Source organism: Opisthocomus hoazin, chromosome 4, assembly GCF_030867145.1.
Source record: "Opisthocomus hoazin isolate bOpiHoa1 chromosome 4, bOpiHoa1.hap1, whole genome shotgun sequence".
Lineage (NCBI taxonomy): Eukaryota > Metazoa > Chordata > Aves > Opisthocomiformes > Opisthocomidae > Opisthocomus > Opisthocomus hoazin.
Genome location: NC_134417.1, coordinates 5,021,366 through 5,046,314, shown reverse-complemented (window position 1 = coordinate 5,046,314; position 24,949 = coordinate 5,021,366). Strand labels below are relative to the sequence as shown.

The window sequence follows — 24,949 nt, the reverse complement described above, 5'->3', positions numbered from 1 at the left end:
ATATTTACACACCCACGTACGTTAATCCCAGCAGATCCAAGGGCGGGAAGCCTATTTTAAAAAACACCCCTAATTACTTTCCCATTTTAAAGGGAATAATCTGGCTACTAGTTAAAACGCTTTGCTTCAGTAATCACGTATTTTTTGTAGACGAAGAGGACAGCAGTCTGACAAGCCATTTTTATAGGCATCCCTCACGTCCAGCTGCCGACAGCCGGGCAGCACGGAGGAGCCGGGGGGACGGAGGGCGGTCAGGGGGTCATTAGATGCCACCCTGGGATGGGGACAGCGCCGGCTCAGGCAGCAGCATCTCGCCGGTCCCTGGATTGCATGGCAAGGAAACCTCCTGGCTGGGAGAACAGCAACAGAGCCCCAGACGCCTCAAAAGGCCACCGGCCACCTCGCAACGATGCCCCAGCACGCGGCCAAGTCCGTCCCAGCAGTGCCCCGAGCAGGGAAGCGCAGCGGGTTATTAGTGCAACACGCTGATTTATCGGGAGCATCTTCCAGTCCCTTTTCACTGATGTATTCACAAAACCTTTTCTCTTATCAGACAGTAAGGTGGATTCTGCTGGGAAAAAAATCTGAATAATCCATACCAGGGAATGTACGGAAGGATTTCCAAGGTGCCCCCTGCCACAGCCAAGCAAATAGCAGTAATTTGCTAATCAGCAACAGCCGCTGCGTTGCTCAAGGAAAGGGCTGGAGCCTTCCGGATAGGTGAAAGTTTGATTATAAGACACGCACGGCAGATCATTTAGAAAGATAAAACGGCGTTTGCTCTGCCGCAGCCAGCTATTAAAAGTGGAGAATGTTATTTCAGGTAATAAAGAGCAAGACCTGAGGACCGGCCTGGGAATTCAAATTTACAACTTGTATCAAATTCATATGCTGTAAAACTTCACCTAGTTTATAAGTTTCTTGCCAACTTCATAAAACACATTTTATTATTATTGTTTTCTGACTCTCCTGCCTTAATAAAAATCCTCTCCCAGCCTGTGTGGGTGTTGCATTATAAACATTTGCACTTTGATTCATTCAAGACTGAAGAAAGCTTTCAAGGTAACCTATTAGGAATACTTTAAACCTTTCAAAGACATCCCAGTTTCCCCTGAACGTCGCCAAGCTTTACAGAAATACATAAAAACGTGCCTTGCCACCAACCATCTCCAAAAACCTGCTGGGCAGGTGACTCAAGAGATTGCATTTGGGAGCTACTGAGTCACAGCCCAGCCCGGCAGGGTCCATGCCTGGCACAGGGTGAGAAAACACGGGGGTCATCAGGGCAAGGCAGGCGCCCACCCATCGCTCCCCAAGCCCCACGGCAGGGAGCTGCCGAGTGGGTCCCACCAGCCAGAGGCAGCCCGACCATCTTCTCACAGGTTAAGGACCAGACCGCGCAGAAGCCGGGGTTTCCCCATGCCCAGTCAGCCCTGGAGAGCGAAGCCCAGTCCCGGCAGAGCCGGAGCTGCCCCAAGCAGCACCCTTCTCAAAGTAGCCCATTTTCTCCGGCCTCGGCCAAAGCCCGTTGAAGTTAATGAGTGTCTTTTTATAGCCTTCAGCAGGCGTTTGAGCAAGCCTTTCAGCGCAGCAGCCTCCCGCGTGTGCGCAGTGGTGCCAGCCATTTCAGTAATAACCCACGCACGGCACAAGGAGGGATAATAAAAGCCGTTTTTTTAGAGAGATACCGAACACAACCAACTCGTGACCTTACAGCTCTCGTCAGCCTGCATCACAGAATCACAGAATGGTAGGGGTTGGAAGGGACCTCTGCGGGTCATCTAGTCCAACCCTCCTGCCGAAGCAGGGTCACCTACAGCAGGCTGCACAGGTCCTTGCGGGTCTTGAATATCTCCGGAGAAGGAGACTCCACAGCCTCCCTGGGCAGCCTGTTCCAGGGCTCCGTCACCCTCAGAGGGAAGAAGTTCTTCCTCATGTTCAGACAGAACTTCCTCTGCTTCAGTTTGTGCCCATTGCCCCTTGTCCTGTCACTGGGCACCACTGAAAAGAGTCTGGCCCCATCCTCCTGACACCCACCCTGCAGATATTCATAAGCATTTATTAGGTCTCATCTCAGCCCTCTCCTCTTCAGGCTGAACAAGCCCAGCTCCCTCAGCCTTTCCTCATGGGAGAGATGCTCCAGTCCCTTCATCATCCTCATAGCCCTTCACTGGACTCTCTCCAGCAGCTCCTCATCTTTCTTGAACTGGGGAGCCCAGAACTGGACCCAGTACTGCAGATGGGGCCTCACTAGGGCAGTGTAGAGGGGGAAGGAGAACCTCCCTCGACCCGCTGGCCACACTCCTCCTAATGCACCCCAGGATGCCACTGGCCTTCTTGGCAGCCAGGGCACACTGCTGGCTCGTGGTCAACCTGTCGTCTACCAGGACACCCAGGTCCCTCTCCGCAGAGCTGCTCTCCAGCAGGTCCGCCCCAAGCCTGTACTGATGCATGGGGTTGTTCCTTCCCAGGTGCAGGACCCTGCACTTGCCCTGTTGAACCTCATCAGGTTCCTCTCTGCCCAACTTTCCAGCCTGTCCAGGTCACGGTGAATGGCAGCACAGCCTTCTGGTGTGTCTACCACTATTCCCAGTTTGGTGTCATCAGCAAACTTGCTGAGGGTACATTCTAACTCTTCATCCAGGTCGTTGATGAAGAAGTTAAACAAGACTGGGCCCAGTACAGACCCCTGGGGGACATCACTAGCTGCAGGCCTCCAACTAGACTCAGCGCCGCTGATGACAGCCCTCCGAGCTCTGCCATTCAGCCAGTTCTCAATCCACCTCACTGACCACTCATCCAGCCCACACTTCCTGAGCATCCACCTCCTCCCCTCCACAAGGTCGACTTCGGCGTCCCTGGATCAGGGGGGACACCAACAGCCAGAGCCCAGGGGAGCCCCAACCCAAGCCGGGACCAAAGAAAAAGGAATCGGTGCCTTTAATTCCTGCACAGTTGATGTTTTTGTCCATTTCACTGAGCAAGAGTAAGGTTACCTGGTGCAACGCACGCAGCTCAAGGAGCCACACGTCCCTCCCCAGGAAACACGGCATGGAGCTGATCCTTCTAAATTTTATTACACCAGAAATTACCATTTCACAGCTTCGTATCTGGACCCAGTTACATCATTACAGGTGACCTCACGGTGCCTCTGCCAAGAGCCTGACAAGTTCAAATGACTTAGACCCCCACCAGCAATTTCATCTCAAGAGGCAAAGCATGGACATTAAAGGCCACGCTTCTCCAGGAGGTTCACCCGCTTGTGTGAAGCTTCTGGACAGCTTCAGCCAAACCCCATGGGCTTGGGAAGCAGCTCTGCATGTCTCAGGCTCACTTGCAGCCAGGTCATGCCCGCAATTTCCAGCACTCAATAAAGGATGCAGAGACCCAACATCCCTGCTTTAAAAATAACTACAGCAGAAGTGCAGGGATGGAGCAGCTACGTGGTGAGGGCATCTCCCGTGCTGCTACACACCATGGGAGAACAACACCTATGGAGCAACCTTGTTGGCACCGTGGGTACGCTACGCCAGGCAACGGCCCCGAACTAGTCAAAGATGTTGTAAGGAGTACTTCATACGCCGGCGATCGTGAAAAGCCAAATTTTGCCCTTTTCAAACACATTTGTTCCAAATGAAAAGCAGGGTCGCTGCCTCACGGAGCACTCGGAGCGTCTCGCCCCTGCGTGTCCATCTCGTTCCTCAGGCATTTGGAAACACGAAGCTACAGGTGTCTGGTGAAAAACAGAACAAACTGACAGCGCCCAGCTACCCACCAAGGCCCAGCTACTTCTTCAGGCCACCCCAGCCTGCTCCCAGCACATGAGGCTGTCCCCCACCAGATCCCCCCGGCCGGGGGCTGCCCAGAGGGACCGGAGCAGACCCCCCCGTTCTCCTCCTGCCTCCCGAGGACTGCGTTCCCTGTTCAGCTCTTCCGCTGGCTCCCTGGTTTTCCCAGGGAAGATGTAATTCACACCCCTTCGCCTCTTCCGCGGTGATTTAATGTCTTTTGAGCAAAAAGCAATTATCCTCATATCAACAGGACCCTAGTGAGGATGATAATGAGCCGGCTCCGACCCCGCGGCTAAGGAAGCGGCTGAAACAAGTGGAGGCCTCCAGTAATCAAAGGCCCGTCCCCAGCCTCTGATTGAGGAAAAAAGAAGAAAAAAAGGAAATAAAAAAAACCTCCATAAAACTTCAATCGTCGCCATCCCCTTCTCCGTCCCCTCCACCCATGGCGTAGGTTTTAGCACCAGGAGAAAGGGGACCAACACCAGCCCCCAGTCCCTCCCGGGGTGGGTTTTGGGTGTTGCTTGCCGGCTCACCTGCAGCACCCCACGGCAGGGAGCAGGCACGGGGGGATTGACCTTGTCCTCAAAAGCAGCCACGTCCGCCCTGCCTTCCCATGTTCTGGGGCTCAAGGAGAAGCACCCCCCAATCCGGAGTCGAGCCCGGAAGGCGACGATCCCAGGACTGGCACACAGGGCTGGGTAAAAATCAGTGTCCCCATGCTCTGCCCCGCAAATGGAAAGAAAATAACAACAGGGGGGCAAAGACATGGATGTGCAACAGGTCTTGGGCTTTGCAGGACTGGAGAGGCTCCCTGGGAGATGGCGGAGCCAGGAGCGGAGAGCAACCAGCGCTGCCAAACACCGGAGCAGTGGGCTGAGCTGCCCTTCCCCTCAAAAAACTAAATACAGAGCCAGGCAAAGACACAAAAACCCGGCCATATTCAAAGCAATCCAAGGAAGATGCTGGTTGGGTTGGAATAATCCAAAACTTGGTGCCCAGTTGCTGCTGGGATGCGGCACACAGGGTGCCGGCACACTGGAGAGGCAGGGAGGGTGCGAGGAGGACTTTTTGGGAGAAAAGATCATGAAATAATCCTTTGAAGTCGTGATGAAGCCCCCATCTGGGATGGGAGGAAACAGCCTAAAAGTGAGGAATTCCACAGGCTCTTCACCTATTTCCCAGCCACCACTTTTAAACGCTGCATAACAAATTAGAGCTTAATCAGCTTCAAACACCATTTACACCGACTGGATGTCTCCCCAGATACGAAATGTTTTTCCCACTAAACTAACAAGCACATACCTGAGGCTTTACTAATCCCTAATTACTTGGCATGGCTACTTCCACATTAAAAAAAAAATAAAATAAACTCCACTGTAAAAAGAACTTAATGTTGTAATTTTTTTCTTCCCCCCGCCATCTGCAAAGACCTTGCAAGGACTCCATCTGCTTATTAAGGGGAGCAAATTAGAGAACAAGCAAATTAACGCTCGTTAACTAAAACCACTCCTAACCCTCTTCTTTTCCAGGCGACCGCTTGCCATCACCTACCCCCTGCCCCAAAAGCACGGAGATGGCGGCCACAGGGATGCTCGGGGGCTGCAGGGACCGGCTGCTCTCGGGCTCCTCTCCTCCCACCCCACCCAAACCAGGAGCATCCCACCCGCCAGGCTCAGGTTGGGAGAAGCGAGGCTGAAGGAAAGTCGTCTTCCTCGGCCGGGGCTCGGCGCAGAGCCCCTTCCCCTTTGAACTGCTGCCTCTGTGATTTTTCACCGCGGGGCTCCCAGCAGGAATTTATTAAAGCCAGACCAAAGCGCGTGTGCTTTAATAGTAATTAGGTCACCCTGGGTTGTGGGCTTAGCAGGCAAAACTATAATTATTTAGAAACATCAAGTTTAGATGCCAGAGTCTTAATGGAGCTGAGCTAATTAAACAATTTCAACTGAATAACTGATTAGCTCAAAAAAAAAAAAAAAGAAAAAGAAAAATCAATGATCACAGACAACATTTTCTTTTAACAGGTTGTTTTCTTGCAGCAATTCTCAATTGCACGGAAGGAGACCAACCACCACCGCTAACCAAATATTATTGTAATTAAATATTCAACAGAAAGCCTCTTCAATTATTCAAAAGACTGATAACACTCGTTTGCAACTGGGGTGGTAGGAGAGGTTTCCAGAAGCCGGGATTCTGCACGTCATCGGGCTCCGGTCGCGGATCCAAACCGACGCGGGCGGACGTGCCACGGCATCAGCACACGGTGCCGGCTCTGGCACAGCTCCGGCCACCGCTCCCACCCCTCCTGTCGAGACCGAACTCGGGGGAGACGGATGCTTTCCAGCCCAGACGTCAGAAAACAGACCATATGGTCCACACGCTTTCCGGATTTTTGTTATCAGACCAAAAATTTAGGGGACTAATGGCCAGTTTCCAGGTTTCACACCATTTTCTGATGGTAGCGTTTTTCCCCCGGCAGAGAACCAGGAGCAAAAGCAGACCCCAATGTATCATTATAATTCACTAAGCAGCATTACCATAGGAAATTACAAATTAGCTTTTCAGCAAAGGATACGGGGATATTTAGATTAGCTATAGAGAAACTACAGAACCTTTCAGTCCATTTATCAAAGCCCTCGTAGCTCCAACTTCCAGGGAAATGAAACAATAATAAATATTGAGCAGGGAAAGTTAATCTCTGCTGAACGCGCTTTAATAATTCAAAAGTTACGAGAAATAAATAAATAAAGCACAGACCCTTCTGCTCCTACAAACACACATCCCGCTTTTCTCATGATGTGACTTTGCGGAAAATGGATGGGGACCAAAAAAAAAAAAAAGAACCAAAAAAAAACCCCACAACACAAAAAAAAAATCAGTTGTGGCTGGGAGCGACCGCATTTACGGTGCAGGAGGAAGCCCACCCACGTCTGCCACTTCTCTGGGAAACCACAGGGCTGGTTTGGGGAAGAGTTTGCTCTTCTTGCCCCTGTAAAAAGGGCTGTGTTGCCTCTGCCTGCTACTGGGTGGCTTCTGCATCAGCCCCGTGCCTGCTCCCTCCCCGACACACTCCCAAGCAGCCTCTCAAGCCGCTCATTTTTGGAAAGAATGTATGTTCAGGCCCTAAAAGCTGGACTGTGTAATAACCAGCTCGGTGTCCCGGGGCCATCCAAGGTCCCAGCTCCCTCCTAATGCTGCTCGGACACCGCTCCATCCCTTTTTGTGCTTTTCTGCTCCCGCAGCAACCTCCACGGGGAGGGGTGCTGGGGGCTCAGCAGGCAGAAGCACCCTGCATTCACACACGGACCACAACGCATCTGAACGTCTTCTGGATTCACGTTCCTTCGCCATTTCCACCACCCAGCGCCGCTTCGCAAGGTGCTCTCGGTCACCAGCGGACCCGAATCCCCACCGCGTGGGTTACCTGCAGCACCTCCATCACACCGGCTCCAGGGACCTCCCTAAGCGACGCGCACTCCGGCTTCCCGACGTTCCGCCCGAGCCTACGCCTCTCCAAATTGCTACCCAGCAAACATCCACGCTTAACATTTGCCTTGCGCAAGTACTCATGCGTGCAACACTCGACAGCGCGAACGCTGGCAGAAAGAACAAGGTCAAATTGAAATCCGCTTTCAAATTCTAATGAATATTTGGGGAAAACCTTCCCTCCCCAAGCCCAGCTACCTACTCGGCCTCGCTGGGCTGTTGAACGCCTACTTATACCTCTGTTTAGAGGGAACCAAGTGCTGCAGCACCCTTCAGAGAGAGTCCAGAGGAGGGCTACGAGGATGGTGAGGGGACTGGAGCATCTCCCCTACGAGGAGAGGTTGAGGGAACTGGGCTTGTTCAGCCTGAAGAAGAGAAGGCTGCGAGGGGACCTTATAAATGCCTACAAATATCTGAAGGGTGGGCGTCAGGAGGATGGGGCCAAGCTCTTTTCAGTGGTGCCCAGTGACAGGACAAGGGGCAATGGGCACAAACTGAGGCAGAGGAAGTTCCGTCTGAACAGGAGGAAGAACTTCTTCCCTCTGAGGGTGACGGAGCACTGGAACAGGCTGCCCAGGGAGGTTGTGGAGTCTCCTTCTCTGGAGATATTCAAGACCTGCCTGGACAAGGTCCTGTGCAGCCTGCTGTAGGTGACCCTGCTTCGGCAGGAGAGTTGGACTAGATGACCCACAGAGGTCCCTTCCAACCCCTACTATTCTGTGATTCTGTGATTCTGTGATTCAGGCAGCTCATGCAAGTCTGGGGCTCCTGCATGAATCCATTCCCATGCCAGGGTACGAGGGGCTGCTCCCCACAGCTGGAGGAGGTCACTAAAAGCCTCCTCGAGCCGGCTGGATCTCAGACGGAGCGGTGCAGCACACACCCCAGGCAACGCAAGAGCAGCACTCCGCCAGCCTCAGCCTTGCTCCGAGCATCTCTTCCGTCGGCCTCGTCCCACGGCGCTCCCGCTGCACCAGGGACCAGCGCCTCCAAGACTTTGCTGACCTGATTAGCACGGAGTTATCCGTTGCCCAAGGTGCTGTCTTCCACTTTTCGACAAATCTGAGAATTTCTTTCGCTTGCAGAACCCACCTCTGCTAGAAACATCTATTATTCAGCACCGTGGCCTAGATCCAGAGCCAGACGAACACATTCGCGCTGCTTCCTTACCAAACATGGATATTTTCTTCCGATTTTTACGGCCAGTGGAAGGTTTTTACTCTGTCCTGTTGCATCAGGAGCTGCACCCAGGACGGGCAAGAGGCCACCTTGCAACCGCCCCCGGCAGCTCACGCCATAGCAGACAGGGCCACTAAAAACACGGGAGCACAGGGCAACAACCCGACTTCCATACAGAGACGGTGAGCAGAAAGAGCAAAAAAATAAGTATATTTATCACAGACCCCACCTTCTCCACGCCTGCCTTTCACAGAGCTCCTTCAGGGTCCTCATTTGCATTAACTGCTCCAAGACCATCTTCAGCGTCAAATAAATACTAATAACGACAGCCAAACAGGCAGGCTTTCCATTTTCAGTGCTGTTCTCCTGATCTCTCCACCATTGCCGGCGCTCGTTTCCATCTCTGATAGGCTTCCAGAGCCGAGCCGCCAGAGCACAGTAAGTTATTCAACTTTTGGCTGCGCTACGTTCAGGGAAAGTGAAATTCAAAGCTTTAATTACGGTGAAAAATAAATCAAGATCTTCACCTTATGGAAGGAGACCAACGTGAAGTTCAGATGCAGGTGAAGTCGCTCGCGAGATGGGTTCGAGTGGGACCGCCGCTGATCCAGGGACAGCCGTACCAAGGCCATCTCTGCCACGAGTTGGGCCACATTTACACGTCCCAGGGACAAAAGTCCCCCTTTTCAGGTTTTCCAGCCCTTTGTCACACCGCATGGCGTGAGCCACCGAGGTCAACTGCAGCTTTGGGCCAGCTGGACCTCCGGAGACCCGGGACATTGCCTTTCCTTCACCTCCATCTCCGAATATCAAGCACGAGGGAAATGAGAAGGGAGGAGGAAGACCGAGACAAGGCATAATGAGTCAGTGATACCAGCAATTAGTCAAGGAAAAGAAAAAAAAAAAGCAACACAGGCATCTGCAGTCTCAGGCCCCTTTTCCATGACTTGACAAAACGCTTTCCCTTCAGGCTGACAAGATCTGGGCTCACTCATCATGCCAACAATAAGGTTTTTCCCCTTAGGGATTTTCTTTTTCTTTCTCTCCAGATAGTTTGTGCAAAAAAAGTAAAAGGACGGCTGGATACTAGCACTTGCAAATTCCCATGCAGGATACCAGCACTTGCAAATTCCCTCTTCAAAGACTTATTTCTAGCTTCTCCTTGAAAACCGCTCTGCTCCAGGTGAAGCAGCTGGGCCAAAGGTGGAAGCCCACGGGGTGACGGTGGCGGAGATGGGACGGGTGGCACGGAAGCCACCAGCTCGCAGCCTGCTCGGTGCAGGCACCGCTCCGGCGCCTGCCCCAAAGGGGGGAAGCCCGAAGGATGTCTGCAACAGATGTGTGCATCCCGAGCCAAAACGGGAGGACAGAGGGTGCCCAGGGAGGGCGGCACGCAAGGAGCAGGAGCCAGGGACGTCGCTCTCGAACCAGACCTCCATCCCCGGTCCTCTCCTAGGCTGCAGTTCCGAAGGCCAGGCAAGCGAGCAAGCGGATAAGCACGGGAAGCAAAACTGAGCCGATCCACCAGCCCTGAGCAGGGCTTTCCACCTCCCTCCCCGTGCTCTGCTTATTGTGATGCTGCAAGCAGCAATACAGGAGATGGAGAGAAAACCCTGGGTTTTAAAAGAGCAGGCGCGAGGCAAGGAGACGATGGATAGGTAAGCAGGTAGGCAGAATAAATAGCGTACGTGGAGGAGCTGCACCAAAATGGACATCAGCCCCATCCGACCTACTGACACCTCGAACTCCTGACAGCTCCTGAGTTCAAACGTGTAGCGTCGGCCCATTACCACCCTCTCTATATGCTAAATGTGATTACATTCGGTTCAGCCAACACGAGAGAGCACGCAAGCGGCTCCTGAGTGATTGCAGGGCGTGGGAGAGACGGAATATTTGTTCCTGTCATCTTCTCATGTCCCTCTTCCTCTTCACAAGCCACAAAAAAAAAAAAAATTACTATAAGCATCCAGATGTCCAGCAGAAAATGGTCAGCTAACCCCCAGGACTTGGTAAAAATCAAGCAACGATAAGAAAACTCAGATAAGTGACTCTAGTACGTCCAGGTTCGCGTGCCGCAGGCAATGAGTTAGCAAGGTTTTATGGAGGATAAAGAGAGATCTTTGCAAGCAGCCCCAGCCCTGACCCTTGCTGCATCCTCCTCCCCCTCCAACTGGGTCCAGACCCCCAGACGACTCCCCCTGTCATCCCAAAAAACAGACTTTTTGTCTCGACGGTTGATTTGCAATGCAGGGAGCCACCCCTCTCCCAGCCGCTCCTGCAGCCCGTGGCAGAGCCGGGCTCCGGCCGTGGCTTTGCCTTGCTGCCGGCAAACCGGTCTCGCAGCCGCTCCAGGGGAAAGCCAGACCCCAGGGTAGGTCAGGCTCTAGGAGATGCTTCAGCTCGGTTAGAGAACCCCAGGTACCAAACTAGCAAATTCAGCCTCTGCACAAGGAGAATCTGTAAGATTTAAATAAGATCCATAAAAGGGGTTTTCTTTATACGACCACGCCAGAGGACCGTCGCCTTAACTCCAGATCAGATGCAACTGCTCTGCCTCAGAAGTTTCCCGTCCGAAATTTTCCTTTAAATGTGAGCTCTCACCCAGGATACTACTTCACTATCCAAGGCATTTCCTCAGCAGAGCACAAGTAACGCGGCTCTTCCACAGGTTCGGTCCTGGGCAGGGATGCCGGCTCTGCCAGCCCACCACGTGCTCCCAGGGGCGGCTCGGGGCGAGCTGGGGAAGACCCTGCGTGACACACGGACCCGACACCCAGGAGCGCTCTCGGACGGGGACCGAGCCCGGGTCTCTCCCGGCCGGCCGCGATTTCAGCGGTGCCTCCAGCAGCCGACGCTGCGAACGCCGGCCGGCGAAGTGCCGCGAACAGGTCTGGCGTTTTCACGTGCGGCTTCGCGACCGGGCAAACGCCAGCCCGCTCGCATCGCACCGAGGCAAGGCTCCGGCGCTTCCACCTCAAGCGATTTCCACGGAGACGCGGCGAGGGAGGAAGCCCGGGAAAGGAGGAAAGCAAACGCCTGGGTCAGCCGACAGCCAGCGGAAAGCAGGCGCCGCAGCAAGCGGGCCTGCCCGCCGCGATCCCGAGGGCAACCATGGCCAACACCGCTCCCACCCCACCAGAGACCATCGCGGCGGCTTCCGGCTCCCGACCTGGCTCCGTGCCGCCCGCAGCTGAGCCGCTGGGCTCCGGCTGCCTCCGGCAGCTCCCAGCTCAGCCACAGCCGCTCTCGCATCGGCCGAATCCCCCCAAGGAAGGGCCAAGCCCCACGCCGGCCGCCAGCTCGGTTCGCCCACGAGACCCCGCACATCATCTCTCCGCAACCGCGCGTTTCTCGCTGCCAGGGGCTGCGCCGCGTCCCCCGCTCCAGCACCCGACAACCCCCGCCACAAGCCCTTTGACCGGGAAAAAGGGAGGCAGTGGCAAAATAAAGGGAGGGGAAAAAAATATAGGTATATATAAGTAATACTTCGGAAAGCCGTGCTGGCCGGACAGCAGCGACGCACCAGCGGCACCAGCCTGGGCCCGGAGGTCGGGTCTCGGCCGCGGGGACCGTCCCGGTGGCACCGCGAGTCCCGGGACCAGGTGGGTGACGAGGAGCGGACTTCGGCCCCCCGGCACGAACCGGGCCCCGCAGCCCGCCAGCGGGCCCAAGGGGAGGAGACGGACGGCCGCGGTGCGGGGACTCGCGGCTCGGCATCCCACCCACCCGCCCACCCACCCGGTCCCGGTGCCGCCTCACCTTCCACGGCGGCCGCGGCGGCGGCCAGGCAGAGCAGCACCACCAGATCCGCAGCCATCGCCTCCCCGGGCCCCGCGCGTCGCTGCTCCGCAGGCGTCAGCCGCTGCCGGCGGGCGGCCGTGAGCGGGCATGGGGGTGCGTCCGCGGAGCCGGGACGGGGCCGAGGGACGGGGCCGGGACGGGGCCGCGCCGCCTGCCCGGGTCACATCGCCGCCGCGAGTGGGGCGCGCGGCCACGCCGCCGCCGGCCCCCGCCGCCGCCCGGCCCCGCCCCCGCCGCCGCCCCGCCAATCCCCGCGGCGCGCCCCGCCTCCGGCCCGCCCCCGCCCGGCGCGCGATGCCGTCCGAAGGGGGACGGCGCCCCCTGGCGGCCCGCCGCTGCCGCCACCCCACCGCCACTCCCCCCCCCCCCTCAGCGGGACCCCCCGACGGGGCGCACGCTGAGCCCGCCCCGCAGCGCCCGGGGAGGAGGCGGGAGGGGCCCGGCTGGCTCAGGCCGCCGCGATCCAAATCCCCTCTTTTGCCCCCAAAAGGGAGCGGGAGCGAACAGGCAGCCCCACACCGAGGCGCGGCCCCCCGACCCCCCCAAGAAACATGGCCGCCCCCGCCTCAGTAGGCAGCGGCCGCACAAGTCAGCGCGGGGGTGCCCTCCCGCCTCCCCGCACCCTCACCGTCCGCAGGGCATCGCTCCGGGGGCGAGCAGCACCCTGCCCTCCCCTCCCCTGCTGCGCTTGGCAGAGCCCCGCTGCCATTGCCAGGCCTCGGCATCGCCATTGCCAGGCCTCGGCATAGCCATTGCCAGGCCTTGGCGCCGCCATTGCCAGGCCTCGGCCTGGCCCTTGGCTCCTCTCCCCACCCAGGCAGCCGCCTCGCCGGGCACAGAGCTGCCGCCGTCCCTCTTCCCTCCCTGCCCGGTTCATGTACCCCAGCGCACGCAGGAGAGGGGAAGGAGCGAGGGTGTGGAAGGCGGCGGGGGCTCACGGCGGTCACCGCGGTGGGACCGGCAACCCCGCAGAGGCACCGAGCGCTGGGGAACCCATCAGCTTCTCAGAGAAAGAGAGCGCAGAAAATACTCAGTGGTGCCACGGGAACAAGAGTTTTTTTTTTTCTTTTGCAGTTGTGCAAAATGTATTTCAAGCAGCTCCTATTCAGCTGAGCGAATAGCAGAAAAAATTGCCAAGAACATTCTGGCTAAGTTTTAAGGAAATTTGCTTTCATCTTGACAACCCTTCTTCATTTCCTTCCCATGAATATCTCAGCAATCCAGTTTACTCACTCAGAGGATCACAGAAAGAAAACTGTGAAGTAAATGTCAGTATTATTTGCATCTTTATCCAGTCTGCCACAAAAGCAACACCATGTTATTTATCTGATCTAGCACAACTCAGTAACAGCTCAAGTATAGAATATTCATGATGTGCAAAGCAAAAAAATGTTAATCGTTTGAAAATACAAGAGGCGAAGAGCTGAGCCCGTGACTTATCCAGAGAACTGCCTCGGCTGGTGGGTTTTTTTCCCCAAATAATTGTTATCAGCTGAAAAACTCGCATTCAGAAACTAACATTTGACAAAAAAAAGCCTGACAATTTTTGTATGAGGGGGGAAAAAAAAAATAATACATCAATATTCTTCTGATTTCTTTTCAGCTGGCCAAAGAGTTGGCTGCGCTGGGTAAAAGCCAGCTGTGTTTGTTCAAAAAAGCTTTCTATTCTGTCGGCCCCGCTCCGAGCCTCTGCACACCAACGCTTGGCTTCTCCTGGAGGAAACGGCTCAAAAAAAGCCTCTTTGCCCTGTTGCCATCCAGAGAGCGGGCACGGGGAGGCAGCAGCATCGTGCCACAGGGCCACCTGATGGGACTGTGGCCACCAGCTGCCCCAGAGCGATCACAGAGACCGTGCCCACCAGCATGCCCTTGGAGGACACACCAAGGATGTTGCTTTTTTGGCACTTTTTGCTCTGTTTCCCCCTCTACGCCAGCCATGCGTGTGAGGCTTCTCCTACAGTGCCCCATCCATCACCACGTCCCCACCTCAGGACCAGCAGGCCACCAGCGAAGTCACATCTCGTTTGCTTTTCCCCAGGACCCCGTGTCGCAGAGCTGCCACCATCCTCAGCAGAGCACAAGCTCCCGAATCCCAGCAGCTCTCAGCAAGCGCCCTACAGAAGGCAAAACCACCCCTCTGGGCCATGAGCAACCTGCAGCCCTGCCCGCCAGGCACCTGTGCGGGAAGGACACGAGGCAAAGCCCTGCTAAGGACACAAACAGCCTCCAGGAAGGCTTTCGGCAGCCCCTTGGCCGGTGTGCGCAGCCGGCCCCGCTGTTCCTGCGGCACGCAGCCGGCAGCGCATCAAGATGGTGGCAGTCAGCTGCCAGAATTAGCTCTGTCTTAATTAACAGCTTTGCCTTTGTTCTCTGATGATGCTTCAGGCGATGCCAAACCCTTTCTGGAGGTTGAAGATCTGGGATCCCGGTGAAAGGAAACATCAAGAGTTATCATGCGCCGCAGCACAGATCTCCTCCTCCAAATATCCCTTGAAACCACTTTTGGGACCGAAGATGTCACAGCCCGCGACTGTCCCCTTCCTCCTCCGCCACACTGCGCCGGCTGCGAAGGGACCAGCCTAAGCATGAAGATGAATCCCACCCGGCCGTCCCTGTGGTTGTGGGAACCACACTACAAGGGGTGCTCTGGAGGGGTCACCCCAAATCCTTTGAGCTGCAAAACAGCAAGCTCCATCCCTGGGGATATCTCTGGAAGCGTTCGGTGCACCATCAGAGGGTGACCAAGGCTCCTGTCCCGCACCAGAGCTGCCGCCCAGCTCAGACCAGGAGTCTCGCTGGCAAGGTGCCCTTGGTGGCAGGAGGTCCCCACAAGCCACTCACACAGGAGCGGCTCAGAACAGGCACAAAGGTCAAACAGGACTTCCCCCGTGCCAGCCCCACCGGGCAGAGGACACTGGAGCCTCCCCCAGGCAGAACAAGCACAGGGGCTGAAGGAGCCGTGACGCTCCTGGCCAGGCCTGCAGGGAGGGCAGGAAGATTTCTGCACGGCACAGGAACCGTCCTCAGCAGTGCTCTCGCATCCCTAATCCTGCCAAGGCAGCGCAGGCTGCTCCCAGCAGCTTGCCTGTGCATTAATTGCAGAGAAATAGTGTGCACCTACAGCATCCTCCCAGAAGTCAAAGCCCGAGGAGCTGATAAATCCCCTCCCTGATGAGAAAAGCAGATTCATTTAATTTTCCAGTACTTCAGACTTGTCTAGTGTGCTGCAACACGCGAGCCGGGTGAGACAGGTAAGCATGGGCGATGCCAGTGAGCAGCATCCAACCCCTGCAGCACCGCCTATGCAGGCAAACCCCCTCCTGAGAGCCCAAATAAATGTAATATGATGTAACAACATTAATTAGCACCAGTAAATGCTCAGTGTATTCAGGGCACAACTCAGTCACTTGGCGCAGCGCAGCCCAAACTGCTTACTGCACTCCCGGGAGAAATGACCTTAGGGAGGCTTTTGGACCTAAAATACCATAGGGAAACCAAAGGGAGGGAGGGAGAGAAGTTATTCTCCTCTTCAGGCATTCACAGAAAATTCAGGTAGCTTACCAGAGCAGAAGTAGGAGCTGTAGGAAGGATGAATCCTTTGTCATGTGAACAATTTGAGGACTAAATTGAAGCAAGATGGAAAGAAAAAGTAGGTGAGATGAAGGTTAATTTGGCAGCCGGAGTGAGAACAAGAGGGAGCTAGGGTATGGAAGAGTCTATTAATTCCCTGGGCAAAAAAGAGAGATGCAGTCAGAGACGGGACTCAGTAACTCCCCGCACAGTAGTGAAAGATAAATTGCAAGTTCTTCTTGTGGAATATTCTGTTTATTGAGTACAGAAATAGGAGATAGTCAAGTGCCAAGTGCCTCGAGCCTCTCAGCGCCTGAGAACATGTTCATCACCACACATGACTGAACAAAAGAGAAGAGCGGTATTAAGACAGGCGCTGGTCCGACACCAGGCGCCACATCACACAACGGACCTGCAGCTTCCTCCACTCGGCACTGCCACCAGCTGCTGGGGTGGGGAAGGCGCCTGCTCCTCTAGCGATGGACACCAGGACAATCTTTCTCTGCAGGACAGAGTAAAGATCAGTGAGTCCACCTCTTTGGAGCGAAAGAATTCACTTTGATTTCATAGAGGCTGCAATTTCTGCTTCGCGGGTTTTCTCTTTAATTGGGTTTTTCAGGATGGTTGCAAGTCCCAGTAGATGTGCCAGCCACAGGACAACACAAGCGCAGATCAGGCATGATACTTGCTCCGCATTTTTCCTTCTTTCCAGTCTTTCCAGGTGGAAGGATCTCTTTGTTCTCTTTGAAGGCAGAGGATTAACAAAGGCAAATGCAAAAGAGAAAAAACAAAAACTCCTTTGTCTGAGGATGGATGACAACTTTTTATCTGTTTCTAATCTGGCTTCAACTTTCATTTCTTTAGGACGAAAAAAATATGAAGATTAAATTTTATGCCAAGGCAAGCTATAGTAAGTGACAGAAACACTCTTTCTCTGGGTCTCCGCTGGCTCTGTGAAGTCAGAGCACTCATGGTGAAGAAAGCAAAATATAGACAGACACTTTCAATGGAGATTTAAAATAAAAACTCTTCTCATGTTCCGAATGCAAAAAGCTACAGAAAAAAATATGTCTCTCCTCCAAGGAAATTTCATTATCGTGAAGCAAAATGTAATTTATCTTTGGGAGCTTTAAAAAAAAGCTGGGAGGGAACCTGCCACGGGAGTTTCACTTTATCACAGCATTTGGCTTGTTGCAGTCTGAGCTGTGTTCCTACTTCTGGAAGTGAACAAGATGCGTGAAGTTTTTAAGGTGCGAGTCTATCCAACAACACAGGGAGGAGAGAGAATGGTCCAGCCCACCCCATATCTGCTGCTTCAGGGTCCCATTCAGGTATTTTTCTACTGAAATTGCCCATTAGAGTGAAAAAACTGGCTGCAGTAGCTGGTTTGGATCAAGTTCTTGACTCATGCACAGGAAAAGTTCCTTTTTTTTCCCCCCCTACTACATCACGATGAATCTCCAATTGTCACCTTGATCAATGGTCCCGTGAACACCATCATAAGGGTAATACGAATTTCCCCCCCCCCTCTTTCCTATCACTCACAGGGTAATTACACAGATGATTGCACTCAAGGGCAAGAGCATGTGTCCTGCACCCTTGCACACAAGCACTCACACAGCACCTGGTACTGCTGGCTTCCTCAGGACAAAACAACACTATTTTTTCCCCCAGGTAAAGGGAACAAGACCAGGAGTATTCAAAGCTACGAGCCCATGTGCTAGACACATACGCAAGCAAGCGAACGTCACCGCAGGCACCGTAGCCTCCCTGCTGTGTTTTTCCTCAATCTCACAGAAGGATGGGTGTGAAGGCCAGAAGGACCTGAGGCACCCCCCTGACCTGACTGCGTAGACACTAACCCTCACCCAGCGAGTTTTGCCTGGGTCATTTGACTGCTGGCAAGAGAAGCCTGCATCTCAAAGTCTTTACAAAGCTGCCACTATCTACAGCCCAGGTATGCGTCCACCTGCCCCAGCAGCACCTGTGGGCCCTTTCGAACATGAATGACGGGCCCTACAGCGTTGGTGGGCAACATTCAGGCTGCCCTTCCTGAAGCCCTGCCTGGGGAACCGGCTACCAAGACCACGAGATGCCGCGTCCTGGTGCCTGTCGTGCACAGCCTTCTGCTTAGACAGCCAGGGTCTACAGGATCATAACCCTGCTCGTGACCTGCACCCCCCTAGCCAGCAATGAGGAGGGGAGGAAGACCTCACCACGTTACTCTGACTGGCAGGAGAGGACACTTCTCCAAGAGACGCAATAACTGCACAGTTGTCAGTTCCCCTCCCTCCACGCCACAGCTCACGATAACTGGATGCTTTACACAGCCACATCCGAGTGCAATTCTTAGGAAAAGTAGCTGGAGGAGGAATGGAGCAAGTCTTTTCCAGGCTTGATTGGCAAGAGACATCAAGGACCGTGCAAGAGGGGATTTGAGGAAGTTTTGCATTTCAAACAGGGCGGGCAGGCAGAGGTTTACCCAGAGCAAAGAGGGAAGCAGCGAGGCTGCCGTTTCGTCGGTTAACATCTGGCAGCTGCAAAGCTCAGAGATAATTCTGCCTCCGTCCTCCAGAGAGCTCGGATCTGGGAGGGATGCCAGAGACGCGGCAGCTAGGAGGGGATGAAATTCCTTCACAGAATCCAAAACAGGCAGTCAGACGTCATGATATTCTTCCTCCCTTTAAATAAGCGACTCTTCGATGCTGATTGAGCCTGTGGAAATTTTTTTCGCCTAAGTGGAAGGGGGAGGAGAGCAGAGAGGGAGATACAGGTAGGGGGAGGGGAAGCACAGACAACAGCTTTTTTTTTTTTTAACCAAAATCACAGCTTTTTGATCAAAATCTGCAAACACTTTTGATCAAAGTCTGCAAAGAAAGCTTTTAACTGTTACCTATATTTCCATTTTAAAAAAGACAACAAGGAAAACAAATTGTTACAAAGACCAAGGTTTGGTTATAGAAAACCGACAGAAAAATCTGGGCTTGGATAAAAAGAAAGCTCAGCCTGCTCTGATCTTTCAGCCGAAACTTGAAACTTACTCAGGGCTAATTCTGCAAGTTAACAAGCACGTGCTGTAACAGCTTGTGTAAGACCATGATTTGCAACCAGATTAGTTCATTGTGGGCAAAAGGATGATCTCCACCTGAGCAGCATCCTCTGCCCTCTGCCTCTCTGCCAGCTTTGCACTTGAGACGACCGCAGCCCGGCCCGGGGAGGTGATGGTCTTTGCCGGGAAGGGGTAATAGAGCAACGGGGCACTCTTCAGTCGCAGAGGAAATTGTCCTACTCCAGTCTGCGCACACATGTTGCCTCTCAGCAGGCATTTCTCCTGTACATGTCACCAGGTTCATCCCAGACCCCAGTTCCAGTGGCGCATCCCTGGCTCAAGCGCCCGAGCCCTGGGAAGAGGCAGCTCAGCGGCACCGTCCCACAGAGAGCAGCACTTGCAGTGGTTCCCAAGAAAACCTCTGCACCCTAGTACAGGCTACTGGGAAGGTCTGTCCCCACTCCTACAGTCTCAGCATACCCCGAGATCCCCAAGCCTGAGGAGCAGCTGCTGGTGGGCCCACGCAGAGACCCCTCAGCCTGGAGAAGGAGCACCTTGCTGGTACAAATTAGATGAGACCCTAGGGGAGCACCCAAGTGAGGAGAGCTGCTCTGGGCTTCCTCCAGGCCAGCCCTCTGCTCTCCCCAGTCATTCACCAGTGAGCAGCAGCGTTAGGCTGAGTCCAGACCCCCAGTTTTGCTGCTGCCTGGGCTGGGGGCAGCATCCCCAGTGCCCTCTGGCCACGCAGGTGACCGAGGTTTTCTCCCACCAACCTCTGGAGGTCAGCAACCAGCAGTGCTGGGGCTCTGCGGTAGCAGCTGCCACTGGAAAAAAAAATAAACGACCCAGGAAAGCAACGTGATACAAGGTGGGACCCAGTGGTCTGGGCACAAGATGCTCCCTCTGTACCATACGTGACCCCAAATATTTGCCAGTGCCAGCCACACGCCCCCCCCTGCACTGCTCTCCTTCCCTGCAGGCAGGAGCGCAGGACCTTCCTCATTAGTGGGAAGCGATTCATTTCTAAAGCCTGCTTTGCCCATTTAAAAGCTACGGGTCTCGTGCCAATTTGTCCACCAGTAAGCCCCGTTTCTGGGAACAGGAATGAATCCGCGTTTCACTTTGCCAACCTCCAATGTCATTTTCTCATTTCGTATCTGAAGGACACTACAGCAAACCCTTTACAGCTAAATCATTACTGAATTTACAGAGGTTAGGAGTAGCTGGTAATGTAAAAAAACTCTTGGTGAATTTACTGCATACAATCTGACACTGTCCTGCATAAATCTCAGTGTTCCTGGTAAATACAAGGATTTCCAGTAAATGAAAGACACCAGTGAGAGCACAAAAAAGGAAACCGGAGGGTTACCTGGTGTGGCGGGGAAGCAGGGCAGAGACTGCACCCAGACCATCAGAAACCCCCGCAAAACCCACTGCGCAGAGCAGGAAAGAGAAACATCTCCCTCACCTGCTCCAGAAAGGTAAATCCCAAAGGAGGAAAGTGGGAGAAATCCTCCTGCTTTCCCCAGCAGCTCTGCCAGGGCGAGGCTGACATCTCCTGCCAGGGACACGTTTCCTTGGGCATCAGCAGAAAAGCCACCGGCCGACATCCCTCGGAGCCACAGCTCTGCGGGGTGCCAGAAGCTAAACATTAACCAAAAAGGAGGACTCCCACCCCAGAAGGGGCTGTGGCAGGGCATGAGGGCTCCTGGCTGAGCTACAACCCACTCCCTGCTAGCTGGAAACAAGTTTTCCTGCCCACTGGGAAAGTTTTCATCGCTGGCTTTCATCCAGCTCGCTAGGAAAGACAAAGTCTTGCTTTTGAGTGAGGATCATTAATCTCATTATTTTTAGATGACATTTCTAGGTGTGTTCTCAAAGCTCCGGGCTCATGGCAGAAGCGCAAACAAGAGAACGGGTCCATCACATACCGATACGAGACCACTTCCAAAAATGAGTGGAGGCAGATGAAAGGTAATGTCTGGTTTGGGGGAGATCAAAGAGGAGAAATGGAGGACTTCTGGCAGAGGACAGCCAACTGCTCCCTGCTCTCCCCATCAAGGGAGGGCTATGACACCCCAAAAGCTCACCGACAGTGAGCATGGGCTATGGGAAATCAGGTCCAGCACCCCGCTGACACGCAGGTTCCTCTCTGCAAGCAAGCAGCTGCTCTTACCTTCCACATCCAAAACGGTCCCACACCGCAGCCTCCCGGACAGCTCAGTCACATAACTTGGTCTCAGGGTTATAAGGCACGGATGCTTAGGCCAAGCCACCGCTCCGGTGGAAGGAACAAATGGCCCCTGCTCTGCCAGAGAGGAAAGGCAGCACTTCACCTAGCCAGCAGCAGGCCTGCCCTGCCCACCCTCAGCACTGTCCCTCTCTGAAGCACCCCACACAGGACCTCAGCCCCTGCAGCAGCACACCAGCTCTGCCCCTCCTGGGAAGGGACAAGGAAAACCTAATGCAGTACCCAAGGGGAGCGGGCAAGCGCCATGGGTGTCCTCCTGACCCCATCACCGCAAGGGATGTGATCAAAGCCATCAAGGCAAAGGCTCCTGCTGATCCCTTCAGGCATTCTCCGTGCAGCAAAAGCCCTGTTACACGACAGCACAACATTATCAGACACCCAGATTTCCCACACCAAGAACTTCCTCCAACACTCCCCCACTGCGGGTGCTTCAGTCCTGCACCCAGTTCCCATCACATCCCTAGAGCTGCTCACAAACCCAAGCACCACAGCAGCTAGCCAGAACCTCCTGCAGTGCACCTGCGTCCTTATTTATCCCCCGACCACATCCCAGCTGCGACTCATTTCTTCCTAGCAGGGCTCCTCTGCAGCTGGCCTGGAGAAGCCAGCTGGGGTGCAGCCTGCAGGCAGCAAGCAAAACCTCTGCATATCACCCCACCTTCAGCTCTCCCTCCCCAGGGGACAGTCCCCAGAGACCACCGGCTGTGGAGGAACTCCCAGCCTGCCCAAGCCGAGCAAGAGGCTTCCAAAGCAGCAGGAAAGGAGCTTGGGCTGGGTTGATAGGGTGTGACATGCTCCCAGCCCAAACTGTGAACGTGGCCAGCAGATCAGGATCCTCCAGTGGTTCCAGTGGACCTGCATGTGACCAGTTTGACCAGCACCTTCGCTGCTCCCAGCCATCAGCATCTCCTTAAAAAACCCAGCAACTTGCACTCACCCATAGTATTGCTCCCACTTTCTCGACGGGAGCTTCAAGCATCTCCTGGCGACATCGCGCTACGCCCCCTTCCTCTCCCTGCGCTTTCATTTCTCTCATCAAAGTTTCTTTTCATCTCCCGCCTCCTTGCTTCAGGTGGTTATTGTTCACAGCTCAGCAGCCCGCAGAGCCGTGCCGCTGCGCTGGGAAGTGCTCTGCACCCAGTGCGGAGGTGGGGAGCGGGCGCCGACGCGGTGCCCTCCCAGGGGGAGCATACGCCAGCACCGGAGCGGCTGAAAGCCCCGCTGAGCTTCAGGAGCTCCCCGCAAAACCCTCGGAAAGAGTTACAGCAGAGTTCCGTGGGGTGAGGCGAGCTCTGCGTCTGTCAGGCCAAGCACATCCGTATAAAAAGGAAGACACAGCACAGGCTCAAAACGCAAGCTCTTTTCAGTGGTGCCCAGCGACAGGACAAGGGGCAATGGGCACAAACTGAAGCACAGGAAGTTCCGTCTGAACATGAGGAAGAACTTCTTCCCTCTGAGGGTGATGGAGCCCTGGCCCAGGCTGCCCAGGGAGGCTGTGGAGTCTCCTTCTCTGGAGATATTCAAGACCCGCCTGGACAAGGTCCTGTGCAGCCTGCTGTAGGTGACCCTGCTTCAGCAGGGGGTTGGACTGGATGACCCACAGAGGTCCCTTCCAACCCCTACTATTCTGTGATTCTGTGATTCTGTAATTTGTGGGATTCTACGCATGCACGAACGTGCTCGGGTCACGCCAGCACAGCGAAGCGCAGCGATCCCAAATGCTGAAGGAAGAAGCGGGGAAATTGCACCCGTGTAGGACGAAGATCCCCCGGGCTGGACGGGCAGACGCAGCCGGAGGCACAAAGGTTGTCTCCAGACTACAGGAGCGATGCTCCCGGCGTCTGGGTGCAGAGACGCTCCAACGCGAGAGCAAGACCGAGGGAGAGGGAGAGGAGGTAACAGTCTGAGAGAAGCGGCACTTTTCAGCCTCTGTGGCAACAGCGAAACCATCGCTTCCTTTCAGATTAGCTGACTTTTCTGTCTCTGTTTTTTCCCAAAGGTCAGAACATCTGTGCAGGTTTGTGCGTGTGTGTTTGAAGCAAAACACTGAGCGCTCTGCAGGCTATTCAGTGTCACGTTCAGTTCATCCCCTTCATCTCTCTCTAAATAATACGGAAAATCTTTCAAATTGCTCCCACTCCAAAACAAACTGTTTGCTGGAACTTGTTCCTTTTGGTTTTTGAACCGTTTCATTGTTCCTTGTGCCCAAGGGCATCACCAGAAGGCCCCCAAACCAACACCAGCCTTCCTCAGTCCTCGGCTGCCTGCCTCTGCCTTCCCAAGGAGCACCGAGGCTTTTGGCAAGTGCGGTGCTTTCTGTAGAGTTAAGGACGCTGCGGGCTGACCCAAAGCCACCAGCAAAGCCCCACTGTGCCATCCCAAGGGCCGTCCTCACTGCAGAGAACCTGCAGCTGGAAAAAAAGGTGAAGAACACGAGATGTGCTGGGTTGGAAGCGCAAGAGGGGAGACGCTGTGCGGAGACGTTCCTCTTTTCAGCCGGAATTCAGCGAGCCCTGCGCTCAGCTCATAGCACGACTGTTTGCAGAGCACGCCCCAAGCCCCATCAGCGGTGTAAAACACAGTTTTTGCCCCGCTTGGGCTGTTCCAGCCCACGTGGCTGGCAGCCGGAGGCTGCAGCATGCAGGCTAGGCTGAACTGACGAAAATAGGTGGGTTTTTTCCCCGTTCGCACGAAGCGTTGACATTTTGCCGGAATCTAAGCCCCCGCAGTTGGTTGTAAATCATCCATCAATCACTATTTTTATCAAAAACCACGTCTGCTGCCTCTCGCCACCAGCAAGCCAGACCAACACACGTGCCAGAGCATGGGGATGAGCACGATGCTGCTGCCTCGGGGGCGGGCAGCGCCTCGGGGCTGACGCGCACCAGCCCAAACCGTGCCTGCAATTTTACAAACTTCATAAGTGTATGTATAAAATAATCTACTTAATTCTTCTTTGAAAAAAAAAAAGATAACAAGTTGAGAACTACAGCACAACAGACAACCTTCGCTGTGAGCCGTTCATTTTTATATGATATATTATATCCGAGTACGCCGATGCAATGAGTGGAACGTACCAATTTGGGTAATTGGTGAGGGCCTGAGAGCATGTGCGCACTGCTGATCTGGTTGCCTTAAAATGTATGTATATTTACAGTGCCAGCTTGTTTGCATTTCTGATGATCTGAAGCGCTGAGAAGGTAATCAGCTCCTCTAGTGCACGCAATCAGCTCTGCAGCGTTCGCTACTGTTGTGGGTGAAGCCGCTAAGACTGTAATTTTAAAGCTGACAAACGCCATTAAACTGTTAAATGGAGCAGGGGAAGGCTGCCGCCGAGACCAGGCGCTGCAGCGGACGCTCCCTTCGCCCCGGAGGACACGCAGGCACCTCAGGGAGATGGAGGCGGTGGGAAGGGTTGCCAAGACCAGGGACTGACCAACGGTCACAACGGGACCGCGCTCATACTTTGAGGCCGGTGTGGATTTAAGCATGAGCCTTGACTCAACTTTTTTCACTGGATGTTAGCATTCCCATTCCCCCATGCAAAATCCACTTGAGTAATCAACTGTAAAGCTAATGACTCGGGCCCCAAATCAGCAAAGTACTTGAGCACATGCTGAAGTCCCATTGAAAGAAATTAGACCCAAGCAGACACTTTGCTGCAGGGGGAGGGGGCTTTGTGTAAAAAGTAGCGAGAAGGCAGTTCAAAATAGGTGTAATGTTCTACGGAAGCAAACCATACCCACTCGAGGGGCCTCCAAGCGCCCTGCTCGGCATTCGCAGGGACCCGTCTGAAGCACGGGAAACACAAAGCCTTAGACCTGG

At 54.4% G+C, this 24,949-nt stretch overlaps 1 protein-coding gene across 2 annotated transcripts in view; it reads right to left on the bottom strand.

Moving 5' to 3' along the window:
- The window catches only part of EPHB1 (EPH receptor B1), a 78,855-nt gene extending 66,442 nt beyond the window's left edge, over positions 1 to 12,413 (bottom strand). Inside the window, exon 1 of one of the 2 annotated variants that reach the window (XM_075417702.1) lies at positions 12,213 to 12,413. In XM_075417702.1, the coding sequence (XP_075273817.1) occupies positions 12,213 to 12,270 (58 nt within the window). In that variant the 5' untranslated portion in view covers positions 12,271 to 12,413. The remainder of the gene's footprint in view (positions 1 to 12,212) is intronic. The other variant, XM_075417701.1, reaches the window with a different exon arrangement.
- Between the last annotated feature and the right edge of the window lie 12,536 nt (positions 12,414 to 24,949).